Raw genomic sequence first — 18,277 nt, 5'->3', positions numbered from 1 at the left:
CGAAAATTCCTAGACTGATTGAAGAATTATTTTAGGGAAGTTTCTAGTGGGTTGAGGTCTTGTTCAGACTGAATGTAAGCTGTCTATGAGATGTATATTCATTATAAATACATTCTATAGCTGCTAGGTTTTGTTAACTCTTTTATTCACTTTCATATCTTAAGAAAAGAGTGTCTTTGTTATGTAGAGAAGAGTTGTTCTACTCTTACTCTGTTTATTTGTTGTTTGTATTGTCTTGAGTCTGTATTGAAGTCTACAACGAAGAAGAACATCAGTGCACCTTCGGGAGAAGGGTATTTACAAGCTTTCGGGAGATTGCTTTTGAAGTCTTGCATCGGGATGATACAAGCACACAACCTTCGGGAGATGGTTGTATAGGCTTTCGGGAGATAGCCTTTAAGCCTTGAATCGGGAGGATTCAAGCACTCTTCAAGGTGATCGAAGGGAGTTCGAGCTCTTGGAGTTTTATCAAGATTCGGTTAGTAGGTAGAATACATCAAGCTTGCGGCATACAATAAGAGGGAGTCTATTTATGCATAAGTCAATTACTTTGTATTTTTGATACCGATCTAATGAATCCTATCTCTGGGCGTGGCCCCGTGGACTAGTAACAATCTGAAAGGATTGTTGAAACCACGTACAAAAATCTTGTGTGTTTTTAGTTTTATGCACTGTTTATTTTTCTGGGTTTCTCTGGAGTTACAGAGTTGTATTCTGTAACTACGGAAATACTGTTTTCAGTACCAGTTTTATTATTCCGCATTTAATTAATCACTTAATTAAATAATCAAACTGGGAATATTAAAATACGGAATTTCAGTATTTATTAATAAAAAATACTCTCATATTAAATTTTATTAAAATGTACTCACTTTTATGAGTGGGTTGTCCAATATACCTTCACCCTCCACTTAAGTCTAGCACATAATTTTCATTAACTTTAGGGGTATAATGGGGACATCATCTATAAAAGTGGGTATATTTTATTTTATTTTATTTTATTTTTTGAAAGAAAGTGGGTATATTTTAAAGAATATGAAAATAAAGGTAAAAATTAAAATAAGTAAAGTAAAGTGGGTATATAATGTAATTTCCTCAAAATTAAAGATACCAATTTAAAGAAATATGTGGTGTAATTTTTTCTATATTTGATTTGGTCTTGTAGCTACTACTAGGTTCGTTTGAGCTTTATGATTTGGTCAAAGTGTTGTATTTACTGATAACACATAAGTGTGACCGTTATGTTAGTTAATTCTGTTATGTGTAGTTAGGTAGTTGTTAGTTACATTCTTGTTTGTTTTTCTCTTTCTTGTAACAGACTTTCTGTAGTATAAATAAAAGCTTTCTCTAATTGTTGATTAGCTTTTGCAGAGCTAATCTCAATTAGCATTCTTTCTTTCTGTGTTCTTTTACATGGTATCAGACGTTGTTGACTCACGTCTCTCGATCCTTCCGCTTCAATGGCCAATGCCTCTTCCTCAACAGCTCGTGCATCAATGGCGAATGCCCCTCCTGCTACTGTCCCTGCAACTGCAACATGGAATCCGTTCTCCAATTCCCTCACCTCCTCTCTCACTCTCAAATTGGATCGACTAAACTTCCTTTCTTGGAAATCCCAAGTGGTTCCCACCGTGATTGGTCATGATCTCGATGAGATCTTGTTCACGGGTGTTCCTCCTCCTCAACATCTTGTTACAGGGGAACCAAACCCCGATTTTCTGCAATGGCGCAGACGAGACCAACTCTTACTGTCATGGCTTCGATCCTCCATGACAGAGAGCATTCTTGCCTCTGTGGCAAACTATAATTCCTCTGCTGGTGTACGACGCGCACTGGAACAGAAATTTGCTAGCCAAACACGGGCTCGAAGACTTCAGCTCAAGGGCCAATTTTCCACTATCCACAAAGGACATCTCTCCATTTCTGAATACGTCGACAAAGTTCAGTCCATAGCAGATTCCTTGAGTGTTGCTGGTTCTCCGGTGAATGACCAAGATCTTGTTCTTCAACTTCTCAATGGTCTTGGTCCAGAATTCGATTCTGTGGTGTCTGGAATAACATCAAGAAGTGATGTTCTTACAATGGAGGAAGCCCAAGCCTTACTTCTGTCTCACGAAAGTCGATTGGAACATCATCAAACTACGAATGATCTTGCAGTCAAGATGCAAGCAAATCTTGCCTTTGCTAATGGTAGATCAGGAGGTGTTCGACCATATTCCACAGCCAAGAACAATCAATCTGACTATCCTCAATCGTCTAATGACCGAGGCAGAGGCTTTCCACGTTATAATCAGCAACGTGTCATATGTCAAGTGTGCCTTCGATCGGGTCATACTGCACCAGTGTGCCACTACAGGTTCGACAAAAACTGGGTTGTGCCTCGACCAAATCCACCCCCTCTTAGAGCTCATCTCACTGAACTTGAGTTCGAATATGACCCTCAAGCCTACACTACTACCATGGTTCAAGATTTTGGTGATGACAACACGTGGTATGCTGACACTGGGGCCACTGCTCATGTTGCCTTTGACAATTCGACCTTTGACACTCAACATCCCTACACTGGCACAGAAACTGTGGCTATAGGTGATGGTAAGAAACTTGTAATTTCTCATATAGGCAACTCTGTTATTCCATCTTATCTCCCTTCTTGTCCTTTGCACTTACAATCTATTTTACAAGTCCCTAACATCACTAAGAATCTTGTAAGTGTTTCTAAATTGGTTGATGACAATGACATCTTTCTTGAGTTTCACAAAAACTGTTGTTTTGTTAAGGACAAGAAAACAGGTGCTCTTCTCCTCAAAGGAAAGAGTAAAGATGGGCTATACATGCTTAGTGATGGTTCTGTCAAGTCCAATTCAGCCTTACAATGTCTTTTAACTACTACTCCAGATTCCGTTCAATGTTCTTGTTGTAATATGACCAATAAAGAACCATTTTCTACTGTCCAAAGTGATGTATCTGATTGTACTCAATTGAATATCAATAAAGAACCATTTTCTAGTTCATCTGTGCCTATTGCATGTGTTGCCTCTGAATGTTTTGATGTTAATACTTGGCATTGCAAGCTTGGTCACCCATCTTTAGCCACATTGTCCAAATTGCTTCCCAATTTACCTCATACTGGTCTATTAAGACCCTACAGTTTAGCACTGCCTGTCAACAGGGCAAGAATCACAGGTTGCCCTTTCCCTTGTCCCAAACCAGATCCAGTCAACCCCTTGAACTTGTGCATACGGATCTTTGGGGTCCATCCCATATACCATCTAAAGATGGCTTCAAATACTATATTCACTTTATTGATGACTATAGTAGGTTTACCTGGATCTATCCCCTCTCCCTCAAATCTCAAGCTTTGGATATGTTTCTAAAGTTTAAAGCTATGGCTGAAAAACAGTTTGGACTTCCTATCAAAGGTGTCCAAGCTGATGGGGGTGGTGAATACAAGCCATTCAAGAGATTTTTGTCTGATCAGGGTATCATTTTCTCTCATCCCTGCCCTCACACTCATGAACAGAATGGGAGGGCTGAGAGAAAACACTGTCATATCGTTGAAATTGGTCTTACAATTCTAGCACAGTCTCGGTTAGACTTCAGTTACTGGTGGCATGCATTTCAGTATGCTACTTTCACCATCAATCGTTTACCTACCCCAATTCTTGATGATGTTAGTCCTTTTGAATGTCTTTTTGGTCAATCACCAGATTATACCATCCTCAAACCTTTTGGGTGTGAATGTTTCCCTCACCTAAGACCCTATAACTCTCATAAGATGGATTTCAGGTCTGAGAAGTGCATTTTTCTTGGTTACTCACCATATCACAAAGGCTACCTTTGTGAAAGTGCAACAGGTCGAATATACATTGCCAGGAATGTCAATTTTAATGAAACTCAATATCCTGGCACTTTGTCTGCACCTGCACCAAGTCAACACATCATCCATTCTCACCACCTGTCTCATGTCTCCCTGACCCGATATCACAACCAAATCAACCACATATGTCCCCACCTGACCCTGCACCAGTTCCATTTCCTACTCCTCAAATTGTCAACACACAGGCAAGTCACCCTCCCCCACCCTCTAGAATTCACCCTATGACTACTCGATCACTCAATGGAATAGTTAAACCAAAAGCCTACTTGGCCACAAAACACCCCCTACCCGAATCTCTCTTACCTACTGAACCCAAGAATATAATTGAAGCACTGAAAAATCCTAAATGGCTTGCATCTATGACTGATGAGTTTGCTGCCCTTAAAAAGGCTGGCACTTGGGTTCTTGTACCATACACACCAGGAATGCATGTTATTGAAAATAAATGGGTGCACAAGATCAAGCTGAATGCAGATGGCTCTCTCAATCGGTTCAAATCAAGATTAGTAGCAAAAGGGTATTTACAAACCCCAGGAATTGACTATGAAGAGACCTTCTCCCCAGTTGTAAAACCTGTCACTGTGCGCACTGTTCTTTCACTTGCAGTATCTCAAAATTGGTCCATTAAGCAATAAGATGTTTCTAATGCTTTCCTCAATGGTACTCTCCAAGAGACAGTCTACATGAAACAACCTTCAGGCTTTGTCAATCCTGAAAAGCCAGACCATGTATGCCTTTTAAAGAAAGCCATTTATGGCCTTAAACAGGCCCCTCGGGCTTGGAATGACAAGCTCAAAAGCTGTCTATATCAGTGGGGTTTTACTGCTTCGAAGTCAGACAACTCTTTGTTCACTTATGGCTCAGGGTCAACTCAAGTTATACTTCTAGTATATGTAGATGATATACTAGTTACAGGGCCAAATATGTCTCTCATCACCAAGCTTGTTACTGACTTGAATCACCAATTTTCACTCAATGATTTAGGAGAAGTTCATTATTTCTTGGGAGTCGAGATTTACAGGGATCAAACTGGGATGTATCTGTCTTAGACTAAATACATAACTGATCTTCTCCTAAAGCTTCATATGGAAGGTGCAAAAGGTTGTCCAAATCCTGCAAGTGCCAGTGCAAAATTGTCTCTCACAGAAGGAGAACCCTTCTTTGATATTACTCTGTATCGCAGCACCATTGGTGCATTACAGTACTTGTCTCTCACACGGCCTGATGTGGCCTTCATCATAAACAAGTTAAGTCAGTTTTTAAAGGCACCTACAACTTCTCATTGGGAAGCTTGTAAACGAGTTCTGAGGTATCTCAAGGCCACAATTTCTCACGGTTTAGTTTTTCGACCAACAACTGACATGTCTCTTACTAGTTATTCGGATGCCGACTGGGCGAGTTGTGTGGATGATAGACGTTCTACAGGAGGCTATGTCATCTACCTAGGACAAAATCTCATATCCTGGTCCTCCAAAAAGCAACAGGTGGTTGCTCGATCTAGCACAGAAAGTGAGTTCAGAGCTCTTGCCAACACAGCTGCTGAACTCAAATGGATCTTGTCTCTGGTCACTGAGCTTCAAGTCAAAATACCTCGATGTCCTGTGATCTGGGTTGATAATCAGAGTGCCTCTGCACTTGCTGCGAATCCAGTTTTTCACGCCCGATCCAAGCATATAGAAATTGATTTACATTTCGTTCGTGATCAGATCCTTGCTCACCAACTTGCTGTTCAATTTGTCCCATCTATTGACCAAGTTGCAGACCTGCTGACGAAATCCTTGTCTACAGAAAGGTTCAACTACCTACGATCCAAACTTCACATGGCTCCTACATTGTTCAGTTTGAGGGGGGATGATAACACATAAGTGTGACCGTTATGTTAGTTAATTCGGTTATGTGTAGTTAGGTAGTTGTTAGTTACATTCTTGTTTGTTTTTCTCTTTCTTGTAACAGACTTTCTGTAGTATAAATAAAAGCTTTCTCTAATTGTTGATTAGCTTTTGCAGAGCTAATCTCAATTAGCATTCTTTCTTTCTCTGTTCTTTTACATTTACTAACTTGGTTTGATGGTTGTAATCTCAATCTAGGTCGTAGAAAGGCATTTTAGGCCTGGTACAGTTTTTGGTCACTATAGTAATAGGGAAATTTACATAGTATACTAACTTTTGTCATTTTTTTACAAAAATACTGCCAGGCAGTATTTTTTACTTTTTTACTGTGTTTTTTTATAAGTTTCATACTGCAGTATACTGTGTTAAGTTTCACTGGTGTTCTACTAGTGTTTTACTAGTGTTCTATTGTTGTTTTGAGTTATATTGCTTTGTGTTTTACTGGTATTTTATAAAAACACAGTATTTTTGAAAAAATTTCCGTGTGACAGTATTTTTGTAAAAGTTAACCCAAATTTCAGTATTTTTGTAAATTTCCCTAGTAATAATCACTCACCTTATGAAAAAAGAAATGATTATTTACACCACATATTGAAATTTTTCAATTTTTTACTTTTTTTTACTGTAAGACAGAATTTTTTTTTTAAAAATACTGTGCTTTTTTTAAAAAAATATTGTGTAAGTTTTATATTATGTACTGTGTTAAGTTTTTACTGTTGTTTTACGGTTGTTTTTTAGTTATTCCATTGTTGTTTTTAGTTATTTTATTTTGTGTTCCACTGTTGTTTTATAAAAACACAGTATTTTTTTAAAAAAAAATTCTGTGTGGCAAAATCTAAATTCTAATATTATTGTAAGTTTTCCAAAAGAAAAACCCATCAAAATGTAAGAATGAATTTGAGGAGTAAAATTTATACAAAAAAGGCATAAAAATATACAGAGTTAAAAAATCTCATATTTATCAAATAATGAGAAAACTTTTTCTAAAATACAAAAGATAGAAAGAAAAGGGATAAGTTGAGAAATATTTTTTTTATGTATTTATTAATAAAAAATACGCTCATATTTTATTTTATTAAGATCTATCCACTTTTATGAGTGAGTTGTCTAATATATTCTTACCCTCCACTTAAGTGTAGCATATGGTTTACATTAATCTAAAGAGTATAATAGAAATACTATCTATAAAAATGGATATATCTTAAAAAAATATGAAAATAAATGTAAAAGTTAAAACAAATAAAAATAAAGTAGGTATACAATGTAATTTTCTAAAAAAAAAAAAAAACTTATGGGCTTGAATACTGAATAGGAATAATGTGGGCCGAAATAACATTCAGAAGGTTTCAGTTACATCATGGCCCAAAATGAATCCTCAAATTCTCTCCACTTCTTTTCTTCTTCGACAAATTTCATAATAATTACCAGACACCTAGTCACAATCTTCCAATTTTCAAACAAACTGACTTAAAGAAAGTCAAAACTGAGAAGTAGAAAGAAATGCCTTCCTTTCATATGACACGTGGCACAACCCGTAATCCAGTTACTGAGAAGGACGTGGCAGAATTGAGATCTATTGTTCATCTTCATCCCTTCCACTTCATTTTTATTTATTTATTTTTTATTTTCGTCTGTGGCCTCTGTTCCCGCCGGACTGAACAAAACTTAATTAATAATGGCTTGTAGGCTTCCGACGCAGCTGGCTACACCTGGAAAACTCCATCATCCTCATCACACAAAGCTCTCAACTTGCCATGGCGTACTATCCTGGCGGCGTACTTTAGCAACGGATGCTCTCTGTTCTTCAACCCCATCTTCTTCCACAGCTCTCTCTGGTTCGTCACCTTCATTTTTTATTCAACATTTACGAAATTTATGTTTTGGGTATTATTGGGTTGGCTTCCAATTTCGTTATTTGAGTTGATTACTGTTTTTGTGGGCATTTTGGTATCAGTGAATTCTCACAAGCGGCCTTTAGTAACTTGTACTGCTCGGACGAATGTTGGAGCGGTGAATCTTGCTCCCGGGACGCCGGTTAGGCCGACTAGCATACTTGTGGTGGGTGCTACCGGAACTTTGGGCCGGCAGATTGTAAGGCGGGCACTAGACGAAGGCTACGATGTTAGGTGCCTCGTAAGGCCTAGACCAGCTCCTGCTGATTTTCTTCGTGACTGGGGCGCCACTGTGGTCAATGTACGTATCAATCTTCCCTTTGCTTTCGACGTTTTTCAATATAATTTTGACTAATTCTAAACTAAACCTTCCAACCCAGTTACTGGTTGTGTTTGCAATTATCATTACTCTATCAAACATTGGGCTGCAATGTATTGCATATTGTTGTGTTTTAGACAACACCAACAACCTCAACTATCACATGAAACACTCAAACACAAATGAAATGCAAAACAGAATGTAAACAATAATTAAAATGACAAAAATATTAGAACACAAGCAATTATAGAGGTTCGAATTCGAAATTCCTCCTTAAAATGGAGAGCCAATTCCTCTTGAATTCCCTTAGGAATCCTCTTTCACTATATCAATGTTAAAACTTTAAAACAAATTACACAGCTGAAACTATATCAATGGTGTCTTTGTTAGAAAGTCCCACATTGATAATGTGTATGAACTTAATACCATACATAACAAGCATAGACTACTCCTCTCATTGTCAATTCCCTTTTGAGATGGAACCCATACCATGCACCTTTTTTCTATATTACTAAGTAATGAACTTAATGGCTATATCTAGGTTACTGCAAAACACATTTTTATATAGTACTTTCAATACCAAACTTAGTACTATATAAAAGAAAATGTTATCCCAATCAAATCACAATGTAATACTATAGAATACTATACCTCATAATAACACATCCTGAGATAGATTCAATTGAGTAATTGAACAACTTCTCATTCTTATATATCTGTTTATTATAAGTTGATTGTTGCTCAGTAAAAAAGTTCCATTCAGAGATCATGATGTTTAGGGGAGAATGTATTATTTATATGCTGTTTGTTTCAATATTGTTGTAGCTAAGTAGTAAGAATTGTTAATTTGTGCCAATTTGGTTCTGTGGTGGCATTTTAAATTTGTGTAACATTTTTTTGGTCTCCTGAAGTTGAATTACTCACCGCGAAGTATTTTTGGAGCAGGCAGATCTTAGCAAACCAGAGACAATTCCTGCAACATTGGTTGGCATTCACACTGTTATTGATTGTGCCACAGGGCGCCCGGAAGAGCCTATAAAGACGGTAGGATATAACTAATAATTTTCTCTACAGTAGTTTCGTATTGATTGGTTTCTGCATTCTTTTTATAGATGCTATATTTCTTTTTTCCTAAAAACAAGTAGAGGAATTCATGTTTCATTCAGCAAGCTCAGTATATATCTTTATGGTAAAAGCGCAAATATTGATTCCAGACCTTTGCTAAGCAACCATTTTTCCCTTTATGTAGTTTCCCTAAACTAAGCTCTTTAATGTGTCTTCTTTATGTTTCAAGTGCTATGTGGAATTACCTATTTGTACAAAATGCTGTTTGTTAAAGCGACATTATCAAATGAAGAATCTATTGTATTTGTGCATTGTTAAAGATGAAAAGGAGAACAAGTCTAAATCCTATAATTGATTTGTTGTTATTCGTTGATTACTGGCCTTAACTATATCCTTTCCTTTCTCCTGTTTAGGTAGATTGGGAAGGAAAAGTTGCTCTCATACAGTGTGCAAAAGCTATGGGAATCAAGAAATTTGTGTTCTTTTCCATTCACAATTGTGATAAGCACCCTGAAGTTCCCTTAATGGAGATCAAATATTGTACTGAGAAGTTTATTCAGGAATCAGGCCTCGATCACCTTACTATTAGGTTATGTGGCTTTATGCAAGTAAGTCACGAAACTGATTATTCTACTTTCCTATACAAAATTTGTTACATGCCTAATTTTACTCTTTCATAACCTATGAAGTTGATGTTTCTAATGTTAGTATTTAAAAATTCTCTCGATTTTGGTTACAAGTTCAATAACAAATTTGCTTGTCATATTTTTAGGGCCTTATCGGACAGTATGCTGTACCTATACTAGAAGAGAAATCTGTTTGGGGAACAGATGCACCTACTCGAATTGCCTACATGGACACACAGGTATTGCATCCGTCAATGTCCTTTTTACATACTTTTGATCTCATCTTTATGATGTCTGATCCATTTTGTGTAGGATGTAGCTCGTCTAACTTTTATAGCTTTACGAAATGAGAATCTTAACGGGAAACTTCTAACGTTTGCTGGTCCTCGTGCATGGACAACTCAAGAGGTAAATAAGAACATTATCATTATTTGAATGCTTGTTTCCTCCTCTTTTTCTGTTTGCTTTCTCCTAGCTCTTCAGTTTACTAAATTAGAGCTTATCATCTTTAAAAATGCTACCTATACTCTCTCCCGAACCTACATATTCCAAAACCCAGGCTTACTTCATTGTTACCTGAAACCAAAGCCCAAGTATCTTGTAGGTGATAACATTGTGTGAGAGGCTTGCGGGGCAGGATGCAAATGTTACAACAGTCCCAGTTTCCATCTTGAGAGTCACTCGACAGCTAACTCGGTTGTTTCAGTGGACGAATGATGTTGCCGATAGACTGGCATTTTCAGAGGTAAATTATGCAATCTCCTCTTTGATGTAAAATCATTTATTGCAGAACTAACATGTTGCCTTTGGTATTCATAGGTTCTTTCAAGTGATACTGTCTTCTCTGCTCCAATGACCGAAACATATAATCTGCTCGGTGTGGATAGCAAAGATATAATTTCGCTAGAGAAATATTTACAAGATTACTTCACAAATATTCTGAAGAAATTGAAAGATCTCAAAGCACAATCAAAGCAAACGGATATTTACTTTTGAAGGAAGAGCCCGTTTTACAATGTAGAGGAAGCCATGTATGTATTGACAACTTTTGGGGTTTGACACACCTCATTTTTCTTTTCCTTTTTATCTCTTTCAAAAATTTATGATGTAGAAAGTAAATTGTTGAGTACCAAAGCAACAAACTAAGATTGCAAGAGACAATACATTCAAAGGCAGTGAGAAGCAAAGATAGCACAATCAAACGCAAACTTTACTTGGTTCGGATCAGAATTAAAAAAACTCACTTTCCCTGTCAGAATCAAGATCACAATACAAGATCACTTTGATATGCACTCACTCAGCCAAACACTAGCTATATTATAGAATTCTCTCACTGGGAATCTCTTTGAAGGTTATGGTGAACTCTAATGATGAAGATTGTTGGAGAAGCCACCTTTATATCAATGAGCAAAACCAAGAAGCCAAGCTTGACTAAGAATATATCAAATACTGTGGACAAATTTATGCAAAATCAAATCAACTATAATTAAATTACGAAACGAATAGGATAACAAAATGTTGAACGAAGAACTACAGATAAAATAAGGTAGAACAGAGTAATTAAAACCAAAAATAAATAAAGCACAAAAATAATAAAATTAACATTAAAATATATATTGGTTCAAGTTGGCTTTACTCAAGTTTTGGAACACTATCATAATAGTTTTTATTGAATGAGCAAGAACAAGAATACAATACAGTTGCAATCAATTTTTTGTTTAGATTCTTTCAAAGTGTTTATCTCTTACACTCTCATCTAAGAATCTTCTTTATTCTACAAAAGATTCTTCATACAAATTCCAAAACTCTCTCTCTCTCTCTCTCTCTCTCTCTCTCTCTCTCTCTCTCTCTCTCTCTCTCTCTCTCTCTCTCTCTCAATGTTCAACCTTGAAAAACCACACCTTGCAAATGATGAGTAAGGTGGTAACTAAGTTGTTAATTTAGTTACAACTTAACAAACTCCTCATAACAGTATCTCCATACCAGCTCAAGACAAATCTCTTACGGATGACAGGCATGCTTCTTAGACAAAGGACCGAAGCAGACGCTAAAAGTACTTCTTAGATAAGAATAAAAACAACTAGAGTGGACTATCCAAAACTTCGTTCCAGGAGGGAACAACTAGCCATCTGGAACACCTTTCCAGAGGCAAACTAGCTTACGTAGAGACTCCTTCCAAATGGACAAGTTAGACTTTTGGTTTTGGGAGCGTCCTTCCGAAAGACATGTAACTTTCCATAAGACGAACATCTTTAGGACTGTTAGCTATCATTAGCAAGTTAGTTATGATTCGATTCAGTTAGCTGTTGTGGTCTGTTAAGTTGTAATTGTTTGTATATGAACCTTTACTTCAGTAATAATAGATGACTCTTTTTGTCCTTTCCCTTTTGTTTCTCTATCTTTCTTCTCTTTCTTATTTCATCTTCTTTAGCTCTAAGCTACAGCAATGGCGAGACACTTCAAGATTCCGCAATCCTTCATCAACCACTCTCCTTTCACAGTTTCACTCTAGTAAGAATATAGATTGATTGTCCTGTCTAATAAAGAGTGTTTTAACAAATTAGAGTGTAACATAGAGCAATTAGTGTAATATTGTATTACCTATTTTAATTTAAACTAAAATATTTAGAAGCCCATATCACATCTTAAGTTTTTTGAAAACATCACCTCCAAACAAATAGCTCAAGAAGCTGTCGAGTATTAGAGGCTAAACTATGAACTGTCAACAGTCCTACATAAGCATATTAGTCACATAAAGTGCTTTTACATTTTTTTTTTTTTGTGAAAGATTTAAATATAATATATTTCATCAAATAATTTGCCTTCATGTAAATATAAACATATTAAATTATAGGGCATAACTTCATTTACGGGAAATAAAATCTCTTCTTTTGTAGCTGTTAAGTTTTAGAGAGTTGAATTCCAAAATAAAAAAATATCGAGTGCAATATGAAGTAAAAGGACTCGTATGTTGCCAAAACTCAGAAGACAAAAGCATACATATAGTATTCACATGGTAAAAGAAGGAAAAGGAAATTAAAATCTTTCTAACTAGAAGAATTTACACTTTGGTTAAGCAAATCTGTAAATATAAACACCCCTGCCTTACGAAACGAATTACCCATGAAAAGGCAAAGGCTGGCACTGTAATTTTTCTGTGTAATGTACAAGCTTTAAAATCAAATCTAATCTTTCAAGGAAAGGTGTAGTCACTGTTTACCTAAACCTGCTCATCTATGTACAAAGTGCTTTGTCGCCACTGCCACTTCAGGTTCAGTGAAAAGAAAGGAATATCCTCTTTCATAGCGATCTATTAAAAGAATCACCTAAAAGAGGTAAAGAATCTATAAAGAAAGAATGTAGTCAGAGAACAATGGAATTGCCCTCACTCAGTCTGAGAATAACTCTTCCAGTTCTGGTTGTTCAGATTTACTCATAGCAGTTGTTTCAAAATCTGTTGCATTAGGCTGCCTTTTCCCCCCTAACGCAGTTTCATTATCCATATAATCAAACCCAAACTGCTCATCCTCACTTATCTGCTCATCTGTTACATCATCGGAATCTTTATTTTCCTTGATATAACTATTATCATGATTGTTGTTGTTCTCCATCTTATGGCTGTGACTTTGATTTTGTGGACTTATTTCATTAGGATTTTTATCAGAAGCGTCACATATGCAGGCTTCTGGGTTTTCATGAAACTCACCCTTGCCTGGCTTAATCTCTTTAGGCTCTCCCATGAATCCAATCTGATGAGTTCGAACTTTGGCAGCAAAATCTTCCCATGTCATGTTATATCGGTTCATGAACAGCTTATATAGCTTTTTAGCATTAGGACGGATTGTTGGTTTGTGTCCAAAGTATCTCCTGCAAAAGATTAATACCATTTCAAACAAGTGATCAGATTAGTGTTTGCTAATATCGTTTACAAATATAAAGTACAAGAATATATTGAAACCAACTGTTAGGACCTAGGATTAGTGTGGTGTGCTAACATATATTAAATAAAAGGGTAATTGAGTCTTTGTATTGAGGGTAGTGTTTTGGAGGGAATACAATAGTATATATAGAATATTGAGGGGAATTGGGGAGTATACAATGTATTGAGTAAATCTCTATTTGCACCAAAAGGGCCTAAGGGCTCCCTTACTTTGTAATTGGGTTTCTCATACATTCAATATACATTTCCTATTGTTTTGCTACTGTTCTACTCCTATTATTGCTGCTGTTTGTGCTATTTGCTACTATTCTATTGTGTTCTTGAGTTTGGAGATCTCGAGTCTTATCACCAACTAACTAAGAAAAGAAAGCCAATTAAAGAAAAATAAATCGAAAAAAGAACCGGAAACCCAAGTATTGTTGGTACCTTCGTCCGGCTAAGATTCTTGCCATGTTGCCATTGTTGTTGGTGACGAAAACATCACTCTCATCACAGACAATAAAGTCTAGTGCAGCCATGCGAGAAGAGAAGGATGTGAATGGTGCCAGCTCATTCTTACTTGCTATAGTCTCTTTAGTATGGAAGTTTGGGAAGAGTTCTTTGAGAGGTGCCAATGTCTCCTCACCTCCATATACCTCACCAGATGCCACGTACAAGTGAACATCACTTCCAAAACCCAAGGCTCTAAGCATAAGACCAACTTCCCCTGGAGTAAGTGGGCATCTTCCATTTCTTCTCACTTTATCTGGATTGCTCACCTGCATGACATATCCCAAGACAGAGATATCAGTTACGTGACACTTAACAAGTAAATGACAAATTCTAAAAGATACTATTGAATACTCACATGTAAACTTTTCCACCTCTTCCGGATTAGGCCAAGTTCTTCTTTTTCTTTATCTCCCCCACCAAAATCGCATCCGGAGAATGCAAGCATATCAGGTTCATATCTACAATCAAAACAAACTTTCGTATCAGGTTAAGCAAACTTTCCCGTTGGATCTGTTTTTAGGCTAAAAAGTGCAAAAGTTATTGTCATAATAGCTTAGCTACAGATTTTTGTGCTTTAAAGAAATATACATAGATAAGAACGTTTTTGTTTTCTACGTATCACATTACTGTCGCCTAAATTATTATGATGCAGAGTGAAGAACTACTACAGTTAGTGGCTAAAAATGTATCAATACAGAGTAGTGTTATACTGAAAAGTAAACATAGAGAAGACTAATCGGAAAAGGGTCACACACTAATTGTACTTTACCTTAAATGGAGGGCAATAAAATGGTTGCTTTTCTTCCTCATCCTTTCAACCAACTTTTCTCCCATCTCAAGAATGGAATCTGTAAATTTTAGAGCGTGATAGTTAACTCTACATCTTAGCTTTTGTAGATGTTTGCTCAGCTTATTCGAAAGTCTGTAATCGAACTTCGAGAGCTGAACAACCTGTAAATGGAAAATGTAAACGTAAAAGTGTCAATGCAGATGATGAAGAAATGTGCCTACATGTTTTTCATTTTCAGTTTTCATTATGCCTATTTCATCAATGACAGTTAAATTCAATATTTAAATTCATTTCTGAATTCCTTAATGCATATCTAAAGTAAAAAATATAAAAATAAATATTTCTTTGTTTAAATATATAAATATTCAGTGCAAGACTTGTTATTTAGTAAACGGCGTATAGATGGACATTCATCCTGCATACTGCACTAGAATGAAAACAGAAAAATATGAAAAAGATTGGGAATGAATTATGCTGAATAATACAAACATATTCACACAAATTTCTCTTATTTCTTAAAATTGATTTTAATGCACCTAAGAAGTTCTAAGCTGAGAGATCCCGATTAAGATTTTTTAATTTGCTCGTAAAATAAGCAAAGTTTTGTACATACTACTTACATGTCTTTTGTTCAGAACAGGTAAAACTCGGTTTAGGTAGCATTTTGGAGTGCACTTTCTCGGAACACGCATGGAGTGTGGAGTCAAAACTTTCCCTCCCTTCAGTGGAAGCTCTTTTATAATATGAACATCTTTGGAGAGAAACGATATAAACCGATCCACATCAAATATTTCAGCAAAGTTACTGAGCCAAACACGAACTCATATTAATGAAACCAGAATAAATCATTGCATCTAGTCAACCAAATATAACAACACTAAAGTGGCATTATGAGAAAAACCTGCTATCATGCCAAAAGGATTTTTGGTCCAACTTGGGAACAACTAAAGTGGCATTTAGGATATAAGCTGCAACAACAGCATCTGTTATCTGCAACCACGGTTGGAAACTAACTTCATTTTCTTTCAGTATAACTATATTAATTGTCTAATTGAGATCGAGACCTCCGAAACATAGATTTCTACTAAAGAGAATAGTCGTATACATGGGTTTGCAAATTAATTCTTCAATTACAGAAGAACTTAGAAGTTGGGAAAATAAGAAATGCGTCCGAGCCAAAGAAACTTACCCCTGTTCTTTGTTGATTCAAGCCACCGCTAGTAGCAATCACCAGGTGTCGACTAGGATTCGTTTTCATATCCGAAGCTATACAATATACAAAGAGAAAGAGCTTGCATCAAATTAAAAATCCAAATGATCTCTATAAAAAAGCTCGCATCAAATTAAAAATGCAAATGATTTCTATTATCCAAAAATGATTCAAGATTCATGAAGAAACTAGTTTTGAATTGAATTCTTACGGTTAATACAGAGTATTCAAACAGAGCCAAAATCAATAAAATGGTACAAATGATAGCTAATTCTCTCATTTTGAATCTTCCATTCCTAATTAATAAACTATTTTCAAGATTGAAAATGAAAAAGAAGAATATAAGACACTTACTCATGAAGTTACGGCCACCATTACTGCAACCATAGTACAGTTCCGATCCCACCGAGCTCCATATATCACGACCTAAACTCACTCCACTAGTCTAAAAATAAAAATAAGATCAATCACAAATTTAAATTCGTCAATACCTGCATCACGTTTATAACCGGAAGCAACGAAGAGTTTTTTTTTTTTTCCACAAAAATAAAAATACATATCAGAGACCGATTAAAGAAAAACGTACCGGAACATGAAACGCAGTCTTCTGATCAGAATAGGATTCCCGTTCCACGTCGCCATTAATATTCTGAAGAAGGGAAAAAAAACACAGTGAACCATATGAATTTGATTCTATTCATATATATATATATATAAGAAAGAGAGGGTCAGAGAGAGAATTACAGAGTGGTGATGGTGTATAACAGGGGAAGGAGCGAGGAGAGAGAAAGCGACGAGAAAAAGGAGTAAGCAGGCGGAGAAAACAGAGACAAGCTGAAAAAGATGGCGGTGGAGGCGGCGATGATGACGGTAGATGGTTGCGCCAAATGTTATGGGGTTTGTCTGATCTTTTCTTTTCTTCTTCATATTATTATTATTATTGTTATTAGAGGTAAGGGTAAAAAAGAGAAGAAAAGGATTATTGTATGAATTGTGGAGAGAATATTAGACAGAGGACTAAATTGTTGGTTTGGTATTTAAAGGAAGGAATGAGAAGAAGAGAAAAGAGTTGTTGAAGTTGAAGGAAGATATATATATATATATCTGAAAAGTGTTGAGTTGGTTTGGTTTAGTTTGGGTTGGCCAGCGAATGAGATCAGGTCGTATCTCTCGGCCGGCCTTCCTCTCTCTGCCTGGCTTTGCCTAACAATACTTCACTGAAACCCAAAAACAACGTTTATTTTTCTCCTCCATCTTCTTTGCTATTGAAAGAAATACAATACAACTCTTTTCCCGCATATAATAACACTACAAAATTTGTCCTTTTATTTATTATATATTTTTAATTTAAATCTCAATAGAGAAAAATAAATAAATAAATAAAAAATAAAAATAATACTTAATAATGCCTCGAACCAATCGGTCGCGGAGTTCTTATTGGGCTGGTTTTGCGTGTGATACTTGGACAGACCAGATTCTGTTTTCTTACTTACTCACCCTTTTCATTTAATCATTGTTCATCATTATTTATCAAGTATGCAGTAACCTATTTTTTTATTTAAAAAAACTTAAATATTTATGTTCTATTTTATTAAATTGTTTTTTTTCCCTAAATTTTTATTAAATTATGTTTTTGAACTTTTAAAATCGTTAAAAATGTCTCTTGAACTATTAAGATTATTGAATATAAGGACTTTTGTCCAATTTTAATAAAAAAGTATAACATAAATGAAAGTTCAAGGAGCATGATTTAATACATGTTAAAGTTTGAGAGCCATAATTTAGTAGATATCAAAATCTGGAGAGTATTGTTTAGTATATAACAATTACTGAAATAGTAAAATTGAATGAAATTACACAAAAATCTTTAAATTTAACAATCTCAATAGTTCAAGTGGCGTTTTTAACGACCTTAAAAGTTCAGGGAGTATAATTTAGTACATGTTAAAGTTTAAGAGCCAAAAACTTTTTTTTTTTTTTGAAATTAAGATGCTACAAACACATGTGAGAGAAAACAAAAACGCTACTGCTGTAGAACTCTTTTTTTTAAAAAAAAAAAAATATGTGAAACGATCTGAGATTTCTGAATTTGTTTAATAGGATAAATACAATAAGGTGTGTGATGTTTATCTTATTAAGGTATGTGAATGTGTATTGGTTAAGATTCAATAATATTA

At 35.6% G+C, this 18,277-nt stretch overlaps 2 protein-coding genes across 2 annotated transcripts; one reads left to right on the top strand and one right to left on the bottom strand.

Annotated features, from left to right (window-relative positions):
* The first annotated feature begins 7,209 nt into the window (after positions 1 to 7,209).
* LOC115702507 (protein HIGH CHLOROPHYLL FLUORESCENCE PHENOTYPE 244, chloroplastic) lies at positions 7,210 to 10,885 on the top strand. The gene is made up of 8 exons (XM_030629945.2): positions 7,210 to 7,601; positions 7,721 to 7,959; positions 8,923 to 9,021; positions 9,456 to 9,650; positions 9,815 to 9,907; positions 9,981 to 10,076; positions 10,273 to 10,413; positions 10,488 to 10,885. The coding sequence occupies exons 1-8, from the start codon at positions 7,442 to 7,444 to the stop codon at positions 10,662 to 10,664; spliced, it is 1,200 nt and encodes a 399-aa protein (XP_030485805.2). The 5' UTR covers positions 7,210 to 7,441; the 3' UTR covers positions 10,665 to 10,885.
* A 1,733-nt stretch (positions 10,886 to 12,618) lies between these two features.
* Positions 12,619 to 17,444, bottom strand: LOC115702519 (protein ROOT HAIR SPECIFIC 17). The gene is made up of 10 exons (XM_030629952.2): positions 16,845 to 17,444; positions 16,687 to 16,749; positions 16,455 to 16,545; positions 16,080 to 16,156; positions 15,792 to 15,880; positions 15,511 to 15,694; positions 14,870 to 15,051; positions 14,456 to 14,558; positions 14,035 to 14,366; positions 12,619 to 13,535 (listed from the first exon to the last, which is right to left on the bottom strand). The coding sequence occupies exons 1-10, from the start codon at positions 17,025 to 17,027 to the stop codon at positions 13,058 to 13,060; spliced, it is 1,782 nt and encodes a 593-aa protein (XP_030485812.2). The 5' UTR covers positions 17,028 to 17,444; the 3' UTR covers positions 12,619 to 13,057.
* Between the last annotated feature and the right edge of the window lie 833 nt (positions 17,445 to 18,277).

This window comes from Cannabis sativa, chromosome X, assembly GCF_029168945.1.
Source record: "Cannabis sativa cultivar Pink pepper isolate KNU-18-1 chromosome X, ASM2916894v1, whole genome shotgun sequence".
NCBI lineage: Eukaryota > Viridiplantae > Streptophyta > Magnoliopsida > Rosales > Cannabaceae > Cannabis > Cannabis sativa.
This window is presented reverse-complemented; position numbering and strand designations above follow the sequence as displayed.